Source organism: Dromiciops gliroides, chromosome 2 (assembly GCF_019393635.1).
Source record: "Dromiciops gliroides isolate mDroGli1 chromosome 2, mDroGli1.pri, whole genome shotgun sequence".
NCBI lineage: Eukaryota > Metazoa > Chordata > Mammalia > Microbiotheria > Microbiotheriidae > Dromiciops > Dromiciops gliroides.
The window spans coordinates 158,352,106-158,365,635 of NC_057862.1; the positions used below are offsets into that span (position 1 = coordinate 158,352,106).

General features: G+C 41.1%; 1 protein-coding gene across 1 annotated transcript in view; it reads left to right on the plus strand.

The window, feature by feature from the left end:
- Positions 1–13,530, plus strand: part of MYO1E (myosin IE) — a 238,269-nt gene that overhangs the window by 89,394 nt on the left and 135,345 nt on the right. The window contains exons 3-4 of the mRNA XM_043988760.1: positions 6,070–6,159; positions 8,730–8,824. Of these exons, the coding sequence (XP_043844695.1) occupies positions 6,070–6,159; positions 8,730–8,824 (185 nt within the window). The remainder of the gene's footprint in view (positions 1–6,069; positions 6,160–8,729; positions 8,825–13,530) is intronic.

A 13,530-nucleotide genomic window follows, 5' to 3' on the forward strand; every position in this document is an offset into this window, starting at 1 on the left:
ATATATACCAATAGCTTGACAGCATATATTTCCCTCACATAAAAGCTTCTTCTTTCTTTTTTTTTAAAGTAAAGTCTTTTATTGTTTTCTCTGTTAAGGTAACAGATATAATAGGAATGAGAGAGCAGCATTATATTAAAGATATAAGTGGTTTGGGTTAGGGTTTGTTGGGTTTTTTTTAAGCATTAATGGTTAAAGCCAGGACCCATTAGATTTCACATTAAGTTGTGAAGCTGCTCTTCCGCAGCCCCTCTCCTAGGGTAAATTGAAGATCAGCATTTGAATCAATCATTTGTTAATGCTTTCCCTCTGAATGGCCATTTCTTTGGGCCACATCAGAGCAGGATTGACTGGGAAAATGCTGACCTTGTTTACTAACAAAATCCAACATTTCAGCTGTTAATGTTCACAAAAGCCTGCTCTATCCTCCATATTTGTTTCCTGGAAAAATTGTCGCGCTTCTTGAAATTTAAATTCTACATTCTGTGAGAGAAATATTACAGTCCTGTCCCGTCCGTCTCTCCCCCACCCCACCCCCCCAAAAAAAATACTGAACTTGTCTGGCTTTCCCTGGACATGCTTGGAATGACTTAATGTCTAGCTTCTTGGCTGCAAACACAAGTTAGTCGTGAAAGTCACTCACTGTTATATATTCAGCACTTCTCTCTGTCAAGGCTATTTTTGCCCATAACCAACTCCAAGTTATATTTAGCACTTTGAAATATTTACAAATGAGTGCTTATAGACTTTGTGCATAGGTCAAGTCAAAAAAGCACTTAATTAAGTGCTTACTATGTGCTAGGCATCTGCTAAGCACCAAAAACAGCCTGTCCTCAGAGAGCTTATACTCTAATGGGGGAGACAACACAAAACCCTGTGCATGCAAAATATATACAGGGTGAATTAGCATTAGCCTTGAGCAGGGCCAGGATGGGCTTCTTGGAGAAAGTGGGACTTTAGCTGAGACTTTAAGAAAGCCAAGGAAGCAGGGAGGGCATTCAGGCATAGAAGACAGCCTATGAAAATGCATGTAATCAGACTAAAATAATGTTCAGTCTTTTCAGTTGTGTCCAACTCTTTGTGACTCCCTTTGGAGCTTTCTTGGCAAGGATACTGGAATGGTTTGCCATTTCCTTCTCCAGCTCATTTTACAGATGAGGAAACTGAGGCAACCTGGGTTAAGTGACTTGCCCAGGGTCACACAGCTAGTAAGTAGCTGAGGCTAGATTTGAACTCAATATTTGAGTTCAATATCCACTATGTCACCTATCTGCCCTGTATATAATAACACCAACTCACTATGATTTACTATTATTTATGCAATACTTTCCTTATGATAATCCTGTGAAGTAAGAAATTCAAGCATCACTACCCCCATTTTATTAATAAAGAAACAATAGACCAAAGTAAAAAAGCCAATGGTATAACAGGATGCACTAACCCGGTCCAGGGTCAGCTAGGTGGTACAGTGGTTAGAGTACTGTACTTAGAATCGGGAAAGACTCATCTTCCTGAGTTCAAATCCAACCCCAGATACTTACTAGCTGTGTGACCCTGGGCAAATCACTTAACCCTGTTTGCCTCAGTTTCCTTATCTGTAAAGTGATCTAGAGAAGGAATTGGCAAATCACTATAGTATCATTGCCAAGACAACCCCAAACAGGGTCATGAGGAGTCAGACACAACTGAAACGACCCAACCAACAACCCTGTCCAAGGTTCTTTGTGTATATCACGTTACTTTTTTAATCGATTTAACACAAACTTAATAAGTGCCAGTCACTGTGCTAAGCACTAGAGATAGAAAAAAGAGCAGAAACAGTTCCAGCCCTAAAGGAGTTTACAATCTAATGAGGGGGACGATGTGTGTTAAATAGGTATGTGCAAATACAACCAGAAGAGATGAAAAATTTAACCCTGAGAGGGGAAAGCTCTGGCGTGCCAAAAGTCAGTTGAATAAGATGAGACCAGTGAAGCACAGAGAATTCAACAAAACAATTTTTGCTGACAAGAATTGGTATCATTTGTTTCTTCACTTCTGGTCTAGATTTAGGGGAGGCAATGTGATATGGTGGTAAGACTGAATCAGAAAACCAGGGTTATTACAGCTCTGTTGCTACCTAGTGTTGTGAACTCCTTATTGTTAAATCCTGTCCGACACTTTGTGACCCCATTTGGGATTTTCTTGGCAAAGATGCTGGAGTGGTTGGCCATTTCTTTCTCCAGCTCATTTTACAAATGAGGAAACCGAGGCAAACAGGATTATGGAACTTGCCCAGGATCACACAACTTTGAAATATTCTGAAGCTGGATTTGAACCCAGATCTTCCTGAGTTTCAGTGCTTCTTACCTCCAGTGTTCTATCCACTGAACCACCAGCTGCCTCAGGTCCTCCTTGGGCAATTCATTTATATAACAGAACCAGCACTGAACCCACATTTTTTTGTTCTGAATCCAGTACTCTTTTTTCCATACCTCACTCCTTCTAGACGTTTTTAATTTGACTGGCCATCTGTAAAATGAGAGGATTGGATGAGACACTCATTTTCCAGTCTAGAATTCTATTGAACCTGATCATCATTTGTCATGGAGCACCTTGTATCACAGAAAAACACATTTTACAAATTAACCTTTTAGGCCACACCTATACCTGTAAAGGTTAACCAGTGGGCTGAGGCAATTAACTGGATCTTTTTGAAGGACCACCTGAATTATGTAGTGGGAACTAGGAGTGATTAGATTATATTGATGGTTATCTTAGGTTTCCATTTGGCTTTCTCCACTCCCTAAATTCAGTCTGTTGCCAAGTTCTGTCTGTTTTACCTTCCTAGCATCTTTCATGTATACCTACTCCTTTCCTCTGTCACCAACACCATCTTGATGCATCACCTCACACACTAAATATTGATGGGTTTTTTTGTTTGTTTTGGGTGGGGTTTTTTTTGCGGGGCAATGGGGGTTAAGTGACTTGCCCAGGGTCACACAACTATTAAGTATCAAGTGTCTGAGGCTGTATTTGAACTCAGGTCCTCCTGAATCTAGGGCTGGTGCCTTATCCACTGTGCCACCTAGCTGCCTCCACATCCTAAATATTGAAATAACTTTCTTGTGGGTCTCTGTGCCTCAAGTTTCCCTCCACTCTGCTGTCAAATCAGTCTTCCTACAATAAAATATCGACCATGCCCAGCCTTTATTCTTTTTTTTTTTTTAAAGTGAGGCAGTTGGGGTTAAGTGACTTGCCCAAGGTCACACAGCATCTAGAAAAAAGTGTTGCATAAATAATAGTAACAGTAAGTGTTAAGTGTCTGATGCCGGATTTGAACTCAGGTCCTCCTGACTCCAGGACCGATGCTCTATCCACTGCACCACCTAGCTGCCCCCCAGTCTTTATTCTGTAAATTCTTGACTCCCTCTCACCTCCAGGATCAAATGTAAAAGCCTTTTTGGCATTCAAGACCCTCACAACCTGACTGCCTTCAACCATTCCAGTCTTCTAGCACCTATTCCCTTTATTCCCTCTCCACCGCTCTTCTCTCTGTTCCTTGGTGTTCAACATTCCATCTCTGTGTGCTCCAAGGCTGGAATACTCAGGTTCCTGCTCAAATCCCACCTTCTAACAGGAAGCTTTCCCTGATTGCCCTTAATTCTAGAGTCTTCCCTCAGTTGGTTGTCTCCTGTTATTATTTATTTCTTTCTTTATCCTAGCTATATGTTGTTTATACATAATTGTTTTCATGTTATTAGAGAGACCATGAGCTCCTTGAGAGCAGAGACTGTGTTTTTGCCTTTCTTTGTGTTTTTAAGGCTTAGCACAGTGCCTGGCACAGAGTAAGTGGTTAATAAGTGTTTATTGACTGACTGTGTCCATCCTCCAGTTTAGATCTCTAGACAAAGCCACCAAAGAACAACAAAGTTTATCCAAATGATTCAGGCCAAATCTTGTTGGGAAAACCTCATTGAACTGCAAGATCTCATCAGCTGTGGTGCTCCACCTTATCACCACCTTCTTTTATACCTCTGATTTGAGAGTGGAGTTATGAACTCCAAAACCTCCATAAAAGGAGAGAGCTCAGCTACCAAGAACTTTATCTTTGGGGGGGGAGGGGCAGTGAGGGTTAAGTGACTGGTTGGTCACACAACTAGTAAGTGTCAAGTGTCTGAGGCCAGATTTGAACTCGGGTCCTCCTGAATCCAGGGCTGGTGCTTTATCCCCTATGCCACCTAGCTGCCCTTTTAATCTTATTTTATAAGCTCCTTGAGGTCAAGGACTTTATTTTTTTATTTGTATCTCCAGGGCTTAGCACAGGGTCTGGTGCATAGTAGGTAGTTAATAAATGTTTATGGACTGACTTTTTATCCTTGGGGGGAAAAAAACTTAAAGCTTGAACAGTGGACATGGTAGACCCACTCTATTCTGGCTTCAGGTGTTAATTTTGTTATTGCTTAAATCATTCTAGTAACTAACTGTGCTGATCCTTTGCCATTAACACCAAAATAACCCATATTCATAGGGTCATGCATTTTGATCTGGGAGGAACATTAATGATTATTTCTATCTATCGACCTCTCTATATCTGTCCATCACTGGAATGTTTAATGGGCAGTTTTGGGATATTAGACACTCCTTATTTCAATCTGAGTTATTCAATAGTGGTTTAAGATAATTAGTTTTATATTTGCTTTGTGCTTATCTATGTATGTGATATATGTTCTCTTCCTAACCAGTAGAATAGAGATTCCTTCAGGACAGGCCCAGATTTGGGCTTTTTTGTTTGTGTTTTCAGTCCCTAACTAGTACTTAATCAACTTTTATGGGGGCAGCTAGGTGGTGCAATTAGTAGAGTGCCAGGCCTAGAGTCAGGAAGACTCTTGTTCCTAAGTTGAAATCTGGCCTCAGACACTTACTAGATGTGTGACCCTGGGCAAGTCTCCCAACCCTGTTTGACCCAGTTTCCTCATTTATAAAATGAGCTGGAGAAAGAAATGGCAAACTACTGCAGGATCTCTGCCAAGAAAACCCCAAATGGAGTCACAAAGAGTTGGACACCACTGAAACAACTGAACAACAATGACAACAATAGTTGGTATAGTACTAGACCTGGAATCAGGGAGACCTGAATTCAAAAAATGGCCCCAGACATGAACTAGCTATATGACCTTGGATAAGTAAGTTATTTAATCTCTCTTACCCTCCATATCCTTATCCTAAAAGGGGATAATAATAGGTATTAAGAAGGTAAAACCAAATGATATTTGTAAAGCATTTTGCAAACCTTAAAGCATTACATATACTCTAGCTATTATTAGGTCATCAAGTATTTGGCTAATAAGGGGCAGAGAGAAGTAAATGAGACATTTGGCTTGCCTGGGAGATTCAGAAGAAGCTTACCAATAATTATGGACTGCCATCTTAGGCATGAATTGGCATTAGGGATGTTGCCTAATGGTCTTAAAGTAACTCTTAATCATGAAATAATTGATGTTCTTTTGTCTCAAGTTATTTTTATCTGACATAGTATAACATTTTACAGTTTACAAAGCATTTTCCCATCATCAAATTTCACTCTTAATTTTATGGAGTTAAAGAGGGCTGGTGTGATAGATCAAATAGAGGTGAATTTACTTGTAAATCTAGAGCTTGTGGGTGGCAGAGCCAGGACTAGGACCCAGCTTTGCTGATTCCCACAGTGGATAAAGTACTGGGCTTTGAGTCAGGAAGACCTGAATTCAAATTCTAACTCTGATACCTATCATCTGTGTCACCTTGGTTAAGTCATTTAACTTCTAACTTCAGTTTACTCATCTTTAAAATGAGGGGGTTGGTCTTGGTGGCCTCAAGGGTCCCTTCCAAGTCTAAACCTGTGATTCTGTGAAAGTTCAGCTGCCCAATTATTCATGTGGATTTTCCAAGAAAAATAATGTTCAAAAAAAAAAAGAAAGAAAGAAATGTTCAATAAATAGGAAGAATGACTAACTCTAAAACAGATCAATAATGTTCTTGGGGGTGGGTGGGAAAGCATTCACTTTTAAGGATTTCATAATTATGGACCTTAACTAAATGTAAATACAGACATATATTGGATCTGTATTGATTTCTGTCAACCCTTTCAAACAGATGCCATACTTTGGGGAAAAGGAAATTGAAATGTACCAAGGAGCTGTAAGTAATATATTCCATAAATGACCATAATATTCTGAGTTTTATAATGTAGAGGTTCTTTTCCTTGAAATTAACAATATGTATATTTATATGATCTTCTTATTCCTATGCATCACCTTATCTTAGACAGTTCAATGACAGTGTTTGATCATAAATGGATGTTTCTCTATTATTAGAAACAAACAAAAAAAACCCACATTAGTTTGTCCAGCTTGACATAAGTTTATATGGGATTAATATATTTGAGATAGAAAGAATGTCTGGGGTCATCAGATAAAATCTCATTTTTGAGATTAGGTGATTGTGACTTGCCTAAAGTCACCGAGGTAGTAACAGAGGTAGTATCAGACCTCAGGCCTTCTATGCACAAATTTAGGGTTCTTTCTGTTCTGCCTTGCATCCTGAAACAGAAGAAGCTCAGTAGAATTTGACTTTTAGCTCAAATGTTTTTTCTGCTCCAGAAGTTACTCCCTTTTCCTCATCAAAAAAAAGTTGTCATATAATTTACTATTATTACACAATTCCAAATTAAATCGCACACACAAAAAGCCCCCCATGCCATTTCCAAGTAGGATCGGGCTATGTTTTAATGTTTCCCACACAAAGGATGGATTTTTTTTCTAGATGCAAGCGCCCACCCCCTTTAAACTGCATTTCACATAAAAGCAGTTAAAGTGGTAGGGGAGAGTAAGATACAATATGAAACAAATAACATGGGGCATTGGAATGTGGGTGATGACAAAGCCTCAATAAAAAAGCAAAACAAGGGGCAGCTAGGTGGGCACAGTGGATAGAGCACTGGCCCTGGATTCAGGAGTACCTGAGTTCAAATCCGACCTCAGACACTAGCTGTGTGACCCTGGGCAAGTCAGTTAACCCCAATTGCCTCACAAAAAAAAAAAAAAAAAGCAAAACAAAACTGTATTTTACTCCTCCTTGGTTCACTTGCTTTCTCGACCTTCCTTTTTTCCTTTAGACCTACTTGTTTCCTTCTCTCCCCTCCCTACCCTTTTTCTTTTTCCTTCCCTCCTTTTTTTCTAGGGCAGAAGCTCTAGGACTTTCCTTGATCCTGACCCCTGGAAAATAAACCAAAAGATGGCCCACACAAAATTCATGAGTTGAAGTGGAAGGCAATTTAATACAGAGACTGAACCCAACTCAAAGTTGGTTGATGACCCTGGGGGCTGAGCCCAAAGTGGGCTGGCTGGCTTTGAAAATTCAGCCCTTGTGACTTTGTGACCCTGGGCAAGTTACATAATCTCTAAGTGCCCCAAACAAACTCTGTTAAGACTTTAAGTTACTGATGTGTAGCCCTCTCCATTAGTAAAGGGAGTTTCCTTCAATTAAGAAATCATTGGTCCAACCCAAAAGACACAGACACAGACACACACACACACACATTCACACTCACACTCACACACTGTTCATTTTAGCTTTTTTTACAACACTTTCATCTCAATCCATTTACTTAAATCTTACTACTATCCTGAGAGATGAGCAAAGAATTGAGCAGTTAGCCACCTTTTACAGATCAGCACACCAGATCTGAGGAATCTGTGGGCCTTGCCCAAGATGATGACCCAGATCTCCTGACTCTTGGTCCAAATTCTCTTTCCTTGTCCTGGATTTAGGAGTTGGTGATTCAAAGCATGTTTGGGATTGAGTAGGGGTATTGTTTTGTTTTGGAGCTAGAGATCAGATAGTAATAGCTCCAAAAGATGGATGGAAGTCAGTGTGAAAAGGGGAATTTGTTGGGTACGGAGAACTTGAGTTATTTCTATATTGAAGGCAAAGAGATTCCACAACACTGGGAGGCACAAAATGAGTCCTGGTTGTTAGTTACCCACTAGAGATAAAACAAACAGGTCAAACCAGTTTGCTTCCTCAGACAACCACCCCCTCTTCCTCATTGAAAGTCCTACCTCTTCTACCTAACTCCTACCTCACCTCCCCCAACCCCATATCTCCTCCAGGGTCCCAAGTGCTCTCAACTCATCTCTTCAAGAAAATGAGAGCATTCTAGTTCAGGTGGCAATTAAGTAAAAATTCAGTGTGTTGGCTCTCGTGAACATTTTAGCATTTCCGATTTAGCTTAGCCCAAAGGCCATAGGCAGACAGTCCAAATGGGCAGCTCTCACAAAGGTGTGGCTTTAAGTGGTAGGGTGTGGCATTAGAATATCTGAAGACATTGGTCATGTCTGAGGGCTGACTCACCTCTGCCAATTAGGGATTCCTGCCATTCAGTTTTCAAAAAAGAAATGCCTTGGGTCAAATTCCACCTTTAACTCTTCTTGTGTAGCTCCTGTTGACAAAGACCAGGGAGCTGTCATTTTCTGGCCTTTCAGTTGTTCAACCAACAACATGCAATTGCAAGAAGCTGACCTTTATAAAGGTGTGTTCTAGAGGCCACAGGAGAAAGGGATATTTCCAATGTAATTTTTTTTTTGGCTTTGTTTGACCACATGGCACTGGGGCAAGTCACTAGTGTCTCTGGTTCTGTCTCCTCATGTTTAAAATCTGTTTTTATGGCTGATGTATCATAGATGCTTTTCCCTTTTTCTCCTCTCCAGGCACAGTATGAAAATCCGCCCCATATCTATGCGCTTGCTGACAACATGTATAGAAATATGATTATCGACAGAGAGAACCAATGTGTCATCATCAGGTATGATACTCATATATTCCATTCCTCAGTCTGTCTGGCAAAGCTTCCTACTAAACCATGCCAAATGCTTTCTCCAAAAGGAATACCAGCAAAGTGTGCAACACTCACTTAATTGCATGATCCTGCCCATGGGCCTGTAGCCCACTGGACTATTTGTTGGACCTCGTCAATGAGTGGCACTTTTGTGTCAGCAGGCAATACTACAAGCCTATTCACATGGTTGAGTCCAAAGTCTGTCGACTGCTTTATCTTATTTTATTTTCCTAAAAGCAGTAATGACTAGCACAGAAGCAGTTCTGCAGTATTGGTGTTTGTCCCATGTGGTTAAATAAAAACAACTGAATGTTGGCTTCAAGCCCCATGATGCTGCCCAAGATTGCTTTAATCAAGAGAAGGAAAGGCCTTCCTGCCATGTTTTACACAAAAATAGTAAAGCAGCTGCCCTTGGAAATGACAGTTTCCTTGCTCACCTTCAGCTTCCCTCTGGATTAGAATGCTTGTGGCTTCTGTCAGAATATTTCTAGCCCAATTCTCTTGGCATGTCAAGCAAGGCCTTTTTGCTCTGTTTCATTTTTCTCTTTCCTTTTCATGAGAGAATTTTGTCTCTTCCCAGCTTGAACATTCCTGGTGTGCTTTGAATTGTATAAGAGAATTACAACTGAATTGCCCTCCCTTACTTCCAATTTCATCATGCTTTTATCCTAACACTTCTTAAGTTAAAAGTCAACACCTGAAATTCAACAGAAGGAAGGTCAAGGGCTGGGTTTTTGAGATGTGGGTGAGAGGATAATAATTAAAATGAATGAACAAAAGAAAAAAGAGAGAGAGAGAGAGAGAAAGGAAGCTTATTAATTTACTGAATTTTTAAAACTTTCAAATGGTAAATAGTTCTATCTGACTTTCCTTCCCAAAGAAATTTCCAATCATAACTAAATTGACTTGTAAAAGAGAGTCTCTGTCAGGCTCATTAACTGTGGAAGGATTCACAGGCTATGGGGCTAATCTCAGAAAGGAAGTGAAAACAAGTTTGAGGAAGAAAGAATGGAGTTGGCGGTGGGGGTGATTTTTATTAATAAAGTCCCTCTCCTATACACTTTTCTTTTCCTCTGAACCTGCAGCTAAAGCAAGAGGCAAAAATAAATCAACTTCTCTAGTCCTCAGTTTCTTCATCTATAAAATGAGACAGTCAGACTTTGACCTCCTTTGACCTCTATGATCCTATGAGGGAAGACAGCAGCGATGTTTCATTCATTCCTCAAAAAGCATTTGTTCATTACCTACTATATGTACTTTGCTCTATGCTATTGGGGAACAAAAAAAATTGGACATGGTATAGTGAGGGAGATGAACATAGAGTAAAAACTGTCAAATAGTCTAAGTGCCACTGATAAAGCACAGAGATGGATCTACAAGAATTCAGAGAAGGCATGTTGTTCAGTCCTATCCAACTCTTTGTAGCCCCATTTGGGGTTTTCTTGGCAAAGATACTAGAGTGGTCTTCCATTTCCTTATCCAGTTCATTTTACAGATGAGTAAACTGAGACAAAGAGGGTTAGGTGACTTGCCCAGGGTCACATAGCTTGTAAGTATCTGAGGTCAGATTTGAACTCGGGCACATGAATTTTCTTGACTTCAGGCCCAGTGCTCTAACCACTGTGCCACCTGGCGGCCAGAGGCAGCATAAAAGATTTCTTTCTGATTATGAAGATCAAGAAAGAAGGCGATATTTGAATTAGGCCTTTGATAGAATTTGAACTGGCAGGAACAGGGAAGAATGATCAGGGAGGGACATGATACAGTGGAAAAAAGAAACTTCTGGAGTCAGAAGACCTGAATTCAAATTCCACCTCTGTGTGACCTTGGACAAAATACTTATGAGGAGGCTGGATTAAATGGTTTTCCAGCTCTAGATCTGGGATCCAATTTCAGATAGAGGGAATAGAATGAGCAAAGACAGGAAAGCAGGGAAACATGAAACATATTTGGGAAATGGTAAGTAGCTCAGTTTGGCTAGATTGTATGCAGTCCCTAAGGAGAAATAAGGTTGGAAAGGGAGGGTAAAGCTAGATTGTGGAGGGTTTGAATGACACTAAAAAGTCTGGACTTTATTTGATGGGTAATGAAGAGCCACTGGTGTGTTTTGAGCAGAGGAGCTGTGATTTTTTTCCAAAAATTACTCAGGAGTGATTCATGGGGTCTCTATATTAACTAAGCTCTTATTTATCTGAATAACAAAACTCTTATTTATCTGAATAACTGTTAGCTCAGCACACCAAGAGCATATGCTCTCAGAGCCTAATGTGGGTATTAATATAAGGCTCTAAGTGCTTTCAACAGGCGTGAACTGGAGCTGCTTCTGTTCAATCAAGATTAAGTTCATGCTTCCTGCCAGGTGTTGCAGTGAATTAATCCAAGAATTAAAAGCTGTTGCTTCTCAGAGCCATTTCCATGCTACCATGTTTGGATTCAGAATAAAGAGGTCTGTTTCTGGGTTTGATTGGGTGGTCACACCAGGAGCTGCCAAGACCCAATCTCACACTCCTCTTTGTCTGCGAAGTGAGACTGGATGTGGCAAGAGGTAGGAGGGGAGGTAGTCCTGCATGCCTATCTCCCTAGGAGGCAATTACTGTAGGTTGAAGTGATAAAGTCTGCAGGGCAGAAGGGAAAGCTATACAGCTGGATGGGTTGCTCAAGATAGTTATGGGGGCGGGGGGCAGCTAGGTGGCACAGTGGATAGAGCACTGGCCCTGGATTCAGGAGGACCTGAGTTCAAATCCGGCCTCAGACATTTGACACTTACTAGCTGTGTGACCCTGGGCAAGTCACTTAACCCCAATTGCCTCAACAACAACAAAAAAAAAGATAGTTATGTTGAGGAGAGCCAGATGAACCAGATGCTGAGTAAGTAGCAAGCACAGGGTTCGGACATCCAAATGCTGACTCAAACACAGATGTATCTCTGACCCCAAAACAAACAACTCAGATCTCTCTGGTTGGTTTAAAGGGAAGTAGGTTTAGAACCTTTCCAAGTGCCAAGGAGTTCTTGCTAGGTGGTAGGAGTGGGGTGGAAATCTAATAGAAGGAAATGAGCTCATCTTCACACTGACGAGGAGAACAAGAAAAAATAACTTTATGGTACTTGTTTATTTAACCCAGGTCCATGTTTATTTCTTTTAAGTAGAAGCCAATATAATGGCAGTATGAGCAGCTAGGTGGCACAGTGGATAGAGCACTGGACCTGGAATCAGGAAGACCTGAATTTAAGTCAGGCTTCAGACACTTACTAGCTGTGTGACCCCGGGTGAGTTACTTAACCCTCTTTGGCTTAGTTTTCTCATCTGTAAAATGAACTGAAGAAGGAAATAACAAACCATTCCAGTATCTTTGTCAAGAAAACTCCAAAAGGGGCCAGAAAGAATTGGGAATGACTGAAATGACTCAACAACAATAACAACAGTGGCATTATATGCCAAAGGTGGGAAGTCAAGTTCCTTGAGAGTAGAGCTGGTTTCATTTTTTCTTTGTACCCCTCCTCCCCCCATTGCCAGAGGGGCAGCATGGCCTAGTGAATAGACAGCTGGCCTTCAAACCAGAAAAACCTGCCTCTGACACGTACTATACTGGTTGTGGGGACCCTAAAACATCCCTGGACATTTCAGTGTATTAGACAGCTCTTTAAGACTACAGATTGTGAAGAAGTTGCCAATGTACATTAGGAAAGGAGTTTCCCCTCCCAGGAGTTCCCTCATGTGAAATCACAGGTCCAGTCCCTCTTCAGCATAGAGCCTACTGGTTGGTTGATTGATTGGCTCTATTGATCTGAAATGGATATTAAACATCACATAGCCCAAAGTCCTCATTTAGAGGTCAGGAAATAAAGAAGCCCATCAAAGGGAAGTAACTTGCTGAAGGTCACACTTCTAAAGTAATGGGGCCAGGGCGGGGTAGCTAGGTGGTGCAGTGGATAAAGCACCAGCCCTGGATTCAAAAGGTCCTGAGTTCAAATCCGGTCTCAGACACTTGACATTTACTAGCTGTGTGACCCTGGGCAAGTCACTTAACCCCAGTTGCCTCACCAGAAAAAGGGGGGGGGAAGCAGCTAGGTGGCACAGTGAATAGAGCACCGGCCCTGGAGTCAGGAGGACCTGAGTTCAAATCCGGCTTCAGACACTTAACACTTACTGGCTGTGTGACCCTGGGCAAGTCACTTAACCCCAATTGCCTCACCAAAAAAAATTAAAAATAAAGTAGCAGGGCCAGGACATGGCACTTGTGACAGAAGGACCATTGGCTTTGGAGTCAGAAGACAGGCTCAAATTCTGCCTTTTCCACTTAGTACTGTTGTGATGTTGGGTAAATCACTTTATCTCTCTGGATCTTAGTTTCCTCGTCTAGACTGAACAGCCTCTGCTGTCCCTTCTTTCATCTCTAAAGCTCTGATCTAGCATCCTCTCAGTGCAAAGCCAAGTGCTCTTTCCACTCTGCTTCTCATTATCTTCAGTCCCAACATGCTAACTGAAATTCCTTGGTTGAACTCCCTCTCCATGTTTCCCATGTAATCTAATTGTGTCCGTGATACCTGGCATTAACTATAGAGCAGTGCTGGACAATTCAATAAGATGTTTTTGGTCCAGAACTTGATCAAAGGCTTCCCTGTGTACATGGTAGTATGATTGTTATATGAATCATTTGGATGTTGGCCGGGG